Below are 12,653 nucleotides of genomic sequence, written 5' to 3' on the forward strand. Positions count from 1 at the left end.
GAAAGTTCTTCAACATTATTTAATCATGTTTACACAATGCCATTGAATTAACGAAGGTCGCATATTGTTTTTTTTTTTCTTCTTTTCTTTTCTTGTTTTTTCTTGCTCATTGCAAAACCAATTTAGCGGGAATTGAACAGTGATTGACGTATACCTTGCGGGGGGGGGGGGGGGGGAGGAGGGTGGAAACAATCCACTATGAATAAAATAAGAGAAATGCAACGTAAAATATGTAGATTCTGGTTTAGTTCAAGAAAATCATTTATTGATTATAATCAATAAAATATCCTTGGCTGTTTCTGTTCCTTTCCAAAATGTACTTTTTCTTTTTTTCGGCGGCCCTCAATTTGGATGAAGGTGAACATATGTGTTTGAGACTGGCGCTCTTGCATGCAGGGAAATGTTATTATACATTATATAAGTTCCACTTTTGCGGGTGTCCATAAATACTTTAATATCGATGTGTTGTAACAGGGAGTATAGCACAAACAACCAAAATAAACGGACATGCATTATAAAGCAAAACGCAATGTAAGATATTTCACACTTAGTAACCAAAAATAAAAGTTTAAAAACTTAAATGTTTAGCAGCACGACAAAGTGTTTCTTTTCAAAAGAAGCATTTGTATTGCTTTCATACACCGCATATGCACCCTGCCTTTACGTATATTTGCATTCACAAATCTGGGCGGTATAGGTGAAGTGTTTGTCACCATAGTGATTATACCAAATTACCAGTAAAATTGTTTCATTTGGAAAAGAGACATCGATGGGCCAGGTCGTGCCTGGGGACAATAATTAACCGCCCGCCCCGCCCCCCCCCCCCCACTGTATTGATTCCCTTATGTACAGGCTATTTATTCTTTTTTTTTAAAAATAAGAACAAGTTATTCTTCATATCTCATACTTTTGCCGGGCCACCTCAATTTTGATCACGGGACCCCTGATTGACCCCGGGCCTCGAGCCGTTGCATACCCGTCTCGTAAGCCCTGCGTGATTTCTAATCAAAAGATATTCTATAAGCATTCGTACGTAAAGGACGCCCTCTCCATATTTGTCATGGGGGAAATCAATTGTATTTCTTCATAGTAAAAGTCCATCAAGGTTAAGTTCATGTTATTGTAGCATTAACGATAATAAACTTAAGTGGCTGCATAGGATTCCAACATAAAAGGATAAAAATCAAACTGATAAAGAAGGTTTGTTTGTTATACAAGCAAATACTCGTTTTTTACTCGCAAATAAAATTACAATGTGCTCACATGCGTTGCGGTGGCATGTATCTATCTCAGTATAAGAATCCGAACAGGTTCAACACACAAGGATAACGTTCATCGTAAGACGGGATTATTAAGGATTAAAGAAGCAGCAAATTGGTTAGGACAAGCACGTCTGCAGTAGGCTAGATTTTGCCAATTACACAAAGACGAGACGAATATTTTTTTGTCAACGAGAGAGAACGTTGCTAGATCGTATAGTTCCAACCCCAGACATCGCATATATGTATTAATCTCGACTTTATAGGAGTACCGAAATGGTAACTAAACAATGATTATTATATGATAAAAAGCTTAGCAGTTAGCAGAAAAAGGACAACACTGCAGGAATGTTAAGAGCTCGGATACATTAACCTGTAAGGAGTGGCAGGAAGGAGTCGTGAGAACTCGCACAACAAAAGAAGCCGTGAGAACTCGAAAATAAAAGGAGAGTCGTGAGAAATCGGAAAACAAAAGGAGTCGTGAGAAATCGGAAAACAAAGAACAAAGAAGTCGTGGTAACTCAGAAACCAAAAGGAGTCGTGAGAAATCGGAAAACAAAAGTAGTCGTGAGAACTCGGAAAACAAAAAGAGTCGTGAGGACTCGCACAACAACAGAAGTCGTGAGTACAAAGTAACCATGAAAACTGAGAAACAAAAGTTGCCTTTGTACTCGGTTAACAAAAGGTGTCGAAGTTAGGACTCGAATAACAAACAAAAGTCTCCAGAACTAGAAAGGAAAACATAACAAAAGGAAATTATAGAAAATAGAGGACTTGTAACAGTTGTGATGATAGAACGTTAAAAAAAATTCCTAACTTAAATCGGAGGGACACAAAACAGATAAAAGGAAATATTAAAGTCTGTGACTCGTTTATAGCAACTCGACTAAGAAACAAAAGTAAGAACAAAACAGAAATTATAACCTAATTAGTGCAGGAAACTTGAAGGGGAAAAAATATATATATTCTTTACTCTACCAAGAAGGTAAGGATTGAAGAAAAATCCAAACAAATCCAATTAAATAATAAACTGTAGTTGTCATTGAAGCAATACATGACACTCGTTCGCGCGCTGACAAAGAAATTATATGAGACAGCCATCTAAAAATGGATCTTAACTTGAAGCGTGGTATTTATCTAACCTCAATATTATAATGACGAAAGTTCTAATGGTAAGGTTTCAAAGACAACAATAGGAGACTATTTAAAAAAACAACATTCTGGTAGATTACACCATCACATGATTAATTACGAGTGACGAGAACGAAGAAGGAGAGAACGCATTGTAATTACTTGACCGTTTTGTAAAGGCAGCAGAACTCATCCTTTACGTGGAGGAAATTAAGGTATATAATGAGAGTGATTACGTGATCGAATAATAATCCAAGAACATTAATATCAAAAGACCTGACTTGAAGGCAGACGCTGAAGAAATATACTGTGATAGAAAGAAGTATTTATTTTAAGATCATTCTTAAAGGACAGCAACTGCAGTTTAAGGGTGTTAAATTTAGGCTTAAAAAAAAGCCGCTAGAAAAATAAAATCAATATTAGTTTTGACTTTATTATATTTGACACTATCATCGTTTATTATCTTCACAAATTAACATAAAAAGAAAAAAAAATATAATCTGAAATGGAAGACTACAGTTACATCAACGAAAATTTTTCGAGCTATATTCCACCCATGAGAGAGCACGTGATCAGTGGCATTGTCTATAGTCTGATATCGGTGCTGGGGATGATCGGTAACGGATGCGTTATTCTCGCAGTGATTTACGTACGTACCTTACAGACCACTACCAACGTTTTCATCGTTAATCTCGCAGTGGCCGACTTCTTGGCGAGCTCACTGCTACCGTTTTACACGGTGTCCTTTTGGACGGATAATTTCTTTCCAAGCTTGGACATACTCTGCGCATTGACCACTGGACTTTTGCGCGCGTGTCTCGCTGCTAGTAGTTTCAACCTCGCGTCCATCGGGATAAACCGACTCTTGATCGTCATACAAGCGAAGTCAATCTATAAAGTTCTTTTCAGTCCGAAGAGCATGACAATCTGGATAATATGTCTATGGGTCTGTGCGTTGTCGCTGTCGTACGTGCCTCACTTTATGGGGATCGGTCGCATCGGTTACACGATAAGACCTCACCAGTGCGGTATCATACCAGCTAACCCAGGCACTAAGACTGCCCACACTATTCTGACATTGGGAATGTATCCTGTACCGTTCTGTATCATCGTCGTATGTTACAGTTGGATTTATTGCTACGTTTACCGGCACAATGCCAGGATGATGAAATACGAGATAGAGAAACCGAACGCAACTTCATCAACCATCTCATCCGCCGACCCAGCCAGTTCGTAAGTATATATATATATATATATATATATATATATATATATATATATATATATATATATATATATATATATATATATGTGTGTGTGTATAAATATTAATAATTGTATTGGGGAGGGGGGAGTTCATTTTCGGAGCAATTATTACCATAAAATGTGTTTTGTTGTTATTGTTGTTGTATGGTTTAAGTAATAATTCTTTGCGGATTCAACATTAATGGAAATAGAGGCGGGCGGTAGAAGGGATGCATGCATGTATCGGTAGATTAATTAATTAATTACTACCAAAATACCACGAAAAACTTTTAAAAACGCGATGAATGCTAAACGGTTTTTTTCATAGTGCAAAAACAAAAAGTGGGTAAGGGACGGACCCTACGGGCCACTTCCTGGGTTTGGTCACTGACAATGATGGAATTGTTTGATACCGGTAACAGTTGATGTACATTTTTCGCGCAAGATTTTGGAAGATTTTACGGGTCTGCGGTCTACATGTCATACGTTAAATGTTACATTACAGGCTGACAGTAGGTTTTTTCTCTAAAATATGATATTTATGTCTTTATTTTTTTTTCTAAATTTCTTTCGTCTTAAAAACAACAAACAAACAAACAAATAACTGGTAAAACGTGCATCGGACAACAGTGTAAAGTATTTTGCAAATGTTCTGTCACAATGAAGTTAGCTTATCAGAAAAGCCTCATTCAATTCCTAATATAGTCTTACGTCGCTTCCCATGAACAGGTTTCACTTCTTACACCCCTCCCATATCCCTCTCCCCCTTTCCCTGCACCCACCCCTGCCCGCTCCACCCTACCACATTACCGAGAGCATCCTACAACACTCTAACTGTAAGGTTGGTTATCCCTCACCGCGCCGACCAGACTTCAATTGCTTGCTCTTACCAATTTTCGAAAGCAAAGTGCTTTTAGGGAGATTGCTTCTAAATGGACCCTGCACATCAGCCTGGAGCGACCGCCGCCCCCCACCTTGAGCATATTTTTATATATTTTATTTTATAATATCGCCAGTAATTTCAAATAGAAAATGATTAGATGCAACTTACAATGCCTGGGAAGTGCCATTTCCAGCGATCTGGGAGGCATTTTCGGCCAAAATTTTCTTCTGCGCTTCGCGCCAACTCATGGTGGCGCTACCCATTGGCAAATTCCTCGCTACGCGCCTGCCTGGGATAGTATATATAATTCACCCCCAAGGCCCAAGTTGAACATGTTGCTAGAACGGACAGTCGCATCAGTGACAGTGGAGCAGAATGCTCATTATTTTGCTCACGTGTGCTCTTTTGCTCTTTGAGTCACTCATTTTGTGCTCGCGTGCTCATCGCATCCAACGCATCATGCGCTTTTCTCGGCATTTACTGTTTCTGCTTCACTGTCACTGTACTTTGCACAGTTCACGTAAGAAAGTACATTATGGATAAGTGCTCCCGAAAAGGCGACCCGAAAAACGGGTGCCCGCTTTTTAAAAAAAAACGGGGGTTACCGAAAAAACAATTAAAAAACGGGGGCTCCCCGGAACGACTCCCGAAAAGTGCAGGAGACGGCCCCCGAAAAAACATTACAAAAAACGAGGGCTCCCGGAACGGTTCCCGGAAAGTGCAGGGGACGGACCCCGAAAAACGGGTGCCTTCGGCTCCCAATTGAGGCTCCCAGACGGGGGGGGCGTGAAGTAGCACAATATATACTACTGCCTGGTTAGTTCATTGTAAGCTCAAATCCTCCCCCGGCCCAGATTATTATAAGATCAGCACCTCCGCCTACTCACACCCGCTACTCCACCCACCCCACTCCCTACTCCGCCCGTCGCTCCTCAATTTGCGTTTCTGTTTGAATTTCTGCCATCGAATCTGTTCATATTATCTTTCTGTTATTTTGTCAGATTTTGTATAAAAATTGACCATTTCCCCTTTTTTTCATATTTAAAGCGTGTTGTATTCTTATTTGAAGGTCATCCTTTGTTGAGTAATTACTATAATGAATTGTGATTAAAACAAATGATAATGTAGAAGAGGAAGCTAGCTAAAAATGTACTTAGAAAGTCTTGTCGAAACATTGATGTACTGGAAGTTGTGGTACATCATACACAGAGGATCCATTTTGGCGGAAAGATTTGAGGGAACCTTGTGCCACCTCCCCTTCCATAAAAAATCCCATGTCCCACTGTTCCTCGATGTCCTCCCGACCCCCCTCCCCCACCTGAACCCTCTTCTTTCTCCGGTCCAGTGGCGTAGGAAGGTACTTTTGAGTGGGTGGGCTGAAGACTGATGGCCGGCCTGGGGGAGGGGTCTAAGGGGAGGGGGTTCCCCCTCCCCTTTGGATTTTTTTTGCATTTCCAGGTGGCCTCAGATGCACTTTGGTGCAATTTAGCACACTTTAACACCCACTGCATTTTGTAAATAATTTTGCATTTTCACCTGGCCTAAGATGCAATTTGGTGCTCCAAATGAGATTTTTTTTCTCATTTGGAAATGAAAAAGGGGTTTTCTGACTTGCGGAGCGGGGGGGCGGAATGATACTTCCGCCCCCCATATTTTTCACTGGGGGCTGGCGCCCCCAGCCCCCGGTTCCTACGCCCTTGCTCCGGTCCATTGGTATTACAATATCTGTATCATAACTAAAATCAACTATAATAGTGCGAACGTTATATCTAGCCAAAGATTGTTAATCTTCTTCTTCGCAATGTTCCTTCTTTTGAAACAGATTTCTATTTAATCTCTTTTTTTTCTTAATTATTAATTTTACGCAGTTTTTTACTGCATAGAATCCTGCGGTTGGATACTGTATCCTTCATATTATAGATACATTATACCAACATTTGTTTGTCGTCAATATTTTCAAGGATACGATGAAATTTTATAAAATATTGATATGTCTTTCTACAGATTCTAGAATCGATTTTTTGATTTAGTGTTTTGTTCCAGTGCTATAAAATAAGATAGTTTCAGAATTTTGGTGAATAACTCTGTAAAGGTACGATATATATATATATATATATATATATATATATATATATATAGTGATTGGAAGTAAAAAAGCCAATATACATTGGCTGTTTTACTTCCATATATATTAATATATATATATATATATATATATATATATATATATATATATAATAAATTAAAAAAATCATATATTAGATACACCAAATCATGTTGCAATCATTGACGTCATGACTTAGCTCACTAAATCTCTGTTTTCTTTTTTTTTTCTCCTTTTTATTGGGTTTCAGGTCGACTAATCTAGCCCCGAAGAAAGTGAAGAGAATTTCGTCGGTACAAATTCAAATCACGAAGAATTTGTTTTATATTTTATGCGCCTTCGTCATCTGCTTGTCACCACAAATGATCTGTTCATTCGTTGGCTGTGTCAACCTCTTCACCAAGACATTCGTGACCGTTAATAGCATGGTGAATCCCTTTATTTACGGCGCCAATCATCCACATTTTCGTCGAGTTTTCATGGATTTCTTGAATCGTTTGAGAGGTAAACTTTCCAACGGTTTAGATTCCGAGAATGCTGACGATTCATCCACAAATAACCAACGTTTCTCGACTAACTTATCATCGAATAATACTAATATGTAGAAGCGTTTTTGAGGTAGGGTGGAGGTGGGGTACATGGGAAGGAAGAGGGGAGGGTGGTTTTAATGGGTCACGAGGTGGGGGTGAAGTTGGGGTGGAAAGGGGAGGGAGGGGTGGTTCTTACATGGATCAGTAGTATAGTAGTCATTACCTATACAGTTCACTTTACTCGTTGTGTTTAAAGTCTTTGTGAGTGTGTGTGTGTGTTTTTAATTTTTATATATTTAAACATATCTCTAGGCCCCAACACAGGCCTGGCCATGTGGTTCGAGGTGGGAGTTTAAACTCCCGGAACCCGGGGTCAATAAGGGGCTCCTGAAAAATTGGAGGTGACAGACTAATGATGGGATAAAGAATATTGTATTTACCTAATCTTTAATGCATAAGACATAACATGAAGAGTAGAGGGGAGTGGTTGACATATTTCTCCCATGCATTGGCCCGACTCGGTACTCGAAACCCGTTACTCCCCTGTTCTCTTATTTAGAGCTTTATGTGATTAAAACAGTTTGCAATATTCTAAATGAGCTGTTAACGATTTATATTGCCGGTTGTTTGACAATTTTAATCTTTGTCATTCCACTGGAATTTTGCTAGTCGATATATCTGGTTCTAGGTTCAAATAGGCACGTATTTTCGTCCCCATGCAGTTTAAAGAGTCTGGGAATTTAAAATCTTTTAACGCTTACTACGTAAACATCACTTTCTCATGACACTGTATAGGCTCTACCTTTAAGTTTTGAATTCGAATTTACATGTGAAATGGGGGATGGGGCACAAAATTTGGATAACGTCCGTTTTGAAGAGCGGTCTAAAACTCCCCTCCTCTTTGAGGAAGAAGGGCTGTTATAGTTTCAAAATGGTGCTATCATTCCCAGCATTTAAACTTGATTTGACATGGAATACGACTTATTTTTTACCGTCCCCGTTCCGTCCGTGAAAAGTTATGGGGTGGATTGGGGGGGGGGGATGCGATAGTTAAAAATGAGATATATTCTCAAAAGTGTTCACACTGAACAAGAAAACAATCAGTCTTGGAGTCCATTTGAATTGGAAGTTTATTTATCTCTAGTCCTTTTGGCGACACACGTAACACTCTACCCATCCCACACCCCATCCACATCCGCCTCCAAACACACCCACCCACCCACCCACCACCACCCACCACACACACTTCACATCCTTGTATCTAACCAGACCTTCTTTTCAGTAGCTTGCCGTAAAACTATAAGATTAAGATTGTATAAATGCATCAACTAGTAGCAATATCAACCGAAATATAAACAAGGTATTATTTTAGTCAGAAAAGTGATACATTTATTGCCTTCGTGTATGAGGTTTCCTCCTTTCCCTAATCAACTCGTACAGCAATTAATTAATTACACTGGCCTGATAAGTTTGGTCAAATATTCAAAAACTGCTGGTTAATTTATTATTTTAGTCAGAAGGGATAAATTTATTGCCTTAGTGCATGTATGAGGTCTCCTCCTTTCCCTCAATCAACTCGTACAGCAATTAATTAATTACACTGGCCTGATAAGTTTCGTCAAATATTCCAAAAATACTGGTTTAACTTGAATATGACCCTATATAAGACTCTATTATTATGTACATCCTTATTTTCTATAAAAGTAATAACTTGATTGATACACATGCACCCATTTAGCAAAGTACACATGCACCCATTAGCAAAGTTTAAAGTGTAAAGTTTTGATTTCAAATGAGAAATTTTGTTCCATCATGTCATCTAAAAAACGTGATTTATCATGAAAATTACAAAAATAAGTCTTGTCCTGCTTTTGAATAAAGGGTGGGGGGGGGGGGGAGGATGCTTAAATTCTCTGCAAAATAATAAAAAATAATTTATATTGTGCTCTATATTTACAAAGCTGTCATTAAGAGTTCAATTTAAGTTAGTTTGTATGTTCTCATAACTTTTCATTTCAAAGGACTGGCTATATACAATTGTATTACCAGGATGTATAGCCATTCGGACTTAATTACTTCCGGCAATTCTTCAGTGGTTAAAATTAGATTTTTGAAAAAAATGGCCCATATTTTTTTAAATGAAAACAATACCAAGCGACACGAATTGAATTTGTCTTTTATATTCGTCTTGCACGTTTTCCTGTTTATCGATTTCGAACTGGTATTGTACCACGCAACCGAAGGATTAAGGCGTATGTATATATAAGAAATGGATATTATTCACAAAAAAAATGCTTCAACGCTATAACCTTTCTCTTTATAAGCGTGGATTTGAATTCAATACAGTTAATTCGATGAAATTTATAACCACTATATATTTCAAAGTAAAAAATTTTAGCCATCATTTTGATTCTTTGTATTAAACTCATTTATTCTCCTCAATTGTGTAAAAAAAAAAACCTTCAGAGAAGGTTAAATTGTGAAATGCAGCATTAAGGGGACAAAAAAATGACACGTTCCATTATATAGTCTCATAAATAAGGTATAGTCACGATGAAATATGAATGGTGACAAAAGCCTCTTTGTATAATTAGATCAATATCAACGCGGTACTGATGTTTTCTGTATGAACAATCTCTTTTTCTCTCCTCCATATGTATTCACGATCACTCAACATGGTACACATTAAAATTATACATTGCAAAAACAAAAATTGTATGGTCTGTTAAATATTCGAGCATCTGTAGTTAATAGGCCTATCACCTGATGTAAGTAGACAGCAAATGAAACCAATTGCAACACACAGCTAAATGAGAAATATCTACGTTAACAGGTTTGAACAAAATGAAAAGGCATTTCTAAGCTTCGGAAAATTCACTTTATTTTTCCGGGGCTGATTTCTTCTTAAAATAATTTAAACTTTCAAACACTTCAAGCAAATTTAAATTTATAAAAGCAATCATCGATATTTGGCCGATCGGTGTTACTTGTCTTACATACGAAAATTTAATACTTCAGGTTGGATAATTAAGAAGTTGTAAGGGTGACAGTAAACGTTGCCAAAACCGAAAAAGATATCTTGTTTGGAGAAAAAGAATTGCTTATTTAAGAAACGTATTTCGACATTAAGGATAAAATTTGCCGTTACGTATAGCAGTCCCAAAAAAAAGGTGCTCGATTGACTCCTCGTCAATTTTGCAAAAAGAACACAGTGGAGATTCTGACTTCCCCATCAGACACAAAAGTCTATTAGTACTTAAAATCCTGTGCAGAAATCTATATTCTATATGAACCATCTATTAAAAGGCCTTGTCTACTGGTGTTGTAATATTTTACAATTATTATACAAATTATTATTATTATTATAATACAAAAATTTCTATAGCGCCTTATCCAATCAGAAATTGCTCTAAGGCGCTTTACTGTAAAATACATACAAACATGATATACAAATATATAAATCGATAATGTAAGGTATAAAAAGGGTAGAAAATTTGTTATATACAATTTGACAATAAATTGTATAAAAAACTGCAAATGGGAAATCGAAAATTATACAAACAAATTCTTAAAATTTAAAATATATATAAATGTGAAAAATTTTAAATTTTAAAAGCGCTATAAACGCAAAATGGAAAATGCGTTGTAATAATGTGACACTATATAGTATAGAAAGCACAGTTAATGAAATGCAGATCTAAATACACCATATTTCATATTATATCAAACCAGAAATTGCATACGCTTCGATCTACTTCAATTTTGTTATTTATATTATAAATATCATTAAAGTAAAAGAGGGAACGATCAAGTTATCAAACATATAAATAAAGCCTCTTTACGTGAGGTATTGGCTCCTTTTCACACACTAAGAGTATACCATTGATTTATCAAACCTCTTCGAATGAGGTCTGCTATCTCAGTATATGCGGCCTATTACAATATATATTTATCTGAAAGTAGGCTATAACCTATACTATGCGAGAAAAAATAAAATTTGACATCATGACATTATTAAAACAAAGGAGTTATTAAAGGAATTATTAAAACAAAGGAGGAAATGATCAATAATTATACTGAGCCCACAACTTGTAATGAAACCTCATTACGTGAGGTATTTTCTGCCCTTTACACAGCCTTAGAGTATACCATGGACCTTAAAACCTTTTTGAGATGAGGTGTGCTATCTCGGTATGCGGTGTATTACAACACAATATTTTGTCTTAAAGTATAACATAATAAGCGAGAAAAATACATGAAATGCATTAGCAAACTCTTACAAAATTTGAAGAAGAAAAAAACCAATCATATCTTCGCTATACCAAAATGCTATGAGGATGTGCAGGTGTTAGCCTAAAGACGCACAAATTTCAGCAATTATGCTATAGCAATCACCTTCAGCTACAATACTCTCCTTGTTTTAAGTTTCTCTGCTTTAAGATAAAAGCCAATTAGAGAATATAGCTGGGGAATTATGAACATTGATCATTCCATTCTTACTGAGAATTAAAATATCTTGATTTAATAAACTCTGCCTATCCCGAAAGTATATTTCTGCCTGTGTTCGTTTTTATCATATTTCCTAATCCACAGTTGCCAGGAAACAGACTTTTAATTCCTTTCGACAGTAAATTAAGTTGTAAATAATTCTTGTATTTTTTAACCATCTTGTATATAAATATCACAAGTATACCACCCGCTATGAATGAATGAATGAAATTTATAATGCAATTTAATGTGTATTGACATTACATGACTCACCGTTTGGAAGTATTTTTTATTTATATTTGTCTGTACCAGTTAGACCAATAAGTTAAAGGGGCAACAAGTCACCAAACTGTAAAACCACATGTTTTTTTCACCCGTGCAGGGTTTGGTTATTGAACATGAATGAAATTTATAATGCAATTTAATGTGTATTGACATTACATGACTCACCGTTTGGAAGTATTTTTATTTATATTTGTCTTTAATAATAGATCAATAAGTTAAAGGGGCATGTTATGTACTTTACCAGTATAGACAAATTAGTTAAATTATTAATTAAGTTAAAGGGGCAACAAGTCATTAAATTGTAAAACCACATATTTTTTACCTGTGCACGGTTTGGTTATTGGAAGGATCGGACATTGCCTTAATTTGAACCGATACTAGGATAGCAGACAATGCTTAAGAAGGGGGTAGGGGTAAGGTGGGGGGTATATTAGTATGGGTTCTTCTTTCTCCAGTTTAAAAATTTCTCGGAACTATCCTTTTAAAAAATGATGGATTTTTAAAGGGGTATTCAGAAGATTTAACATTGAAAAAAAAACATAACGATTAATGTATCAAACACAGAAATCTATATTCTACGCTGTAGTAAAAGAAATTCTCCCGAAACAGTTACAAAAATGGTCCAACTAGACATATACAATATACATTTAGTATAGACTCATTAACCGTAGAAAACCCATTAAATAAGCCAAGGAAAAACGTGCTGATTGCTCAGAGTTTGCAATGGA

General features: G+C 36.6%; 1 protein-coding gene across 1 annotated transcript; it reads left to right on the plus strand.

Annotated features, from left to right (window-relative positions):
• The first annotated feature begins 1,113 nt into the window (after window positions 1–1,113).
• Window positions 1,114–7,254, plus strand: LOC139962506 (rhodopsin, GQ-coupled-like). Its single transcript, XM_071962530.1, has 2 exons — window positions 1,114–3,623; window positions 6,873–7,254. Exons 1-2 carry the CDS (start codon window positions 2,896–2,898, stop codon window positions 7,225–7,227), a joined length of 1,083 nt encoding a protein of 360 aa, XP_071818631.1. The 5' UTR covers window positions 1,114–2,895; the 3' UTR covers window positions 7,228–7,254.
• Window positions 7,255–12,653: the final 5,399 nt, after the last annotated feature.

The sequence above is a fragment of the Apostichopus japonicus genome, chromosome 21 (assembly GCF_037975245.1).
Source record: "Apostichopus japonicus isolate 1M-3 chromosome 21, ASM3797524v1, whole genome shotgun sequence".
NCBI classification, from domain to species: Eukaryota; Metazoa; Echinodermata; class Holothuroidea; order Aspidochirotida; family Stichopodidae; genus Apostichopus; species Apostichopus japonicus.

Excerpts from the sequence above, each read along its gene's own strand:
- LOC139962506 (XM_071962530.1), top strand. The coding sequence starts at position 2,896 with ATGGAAGACTACAGTTACATCAACGAAAATTTTTCGAGCTATATTCCA. Across the intron at positions 3,624-6,872 it reads TCCGCCGACCCAGCCAGTTC|GTCGACTAATCTAGCCCCGA; the intron begins GTAAGTATATAT and ends ATTGGGTTTCAG.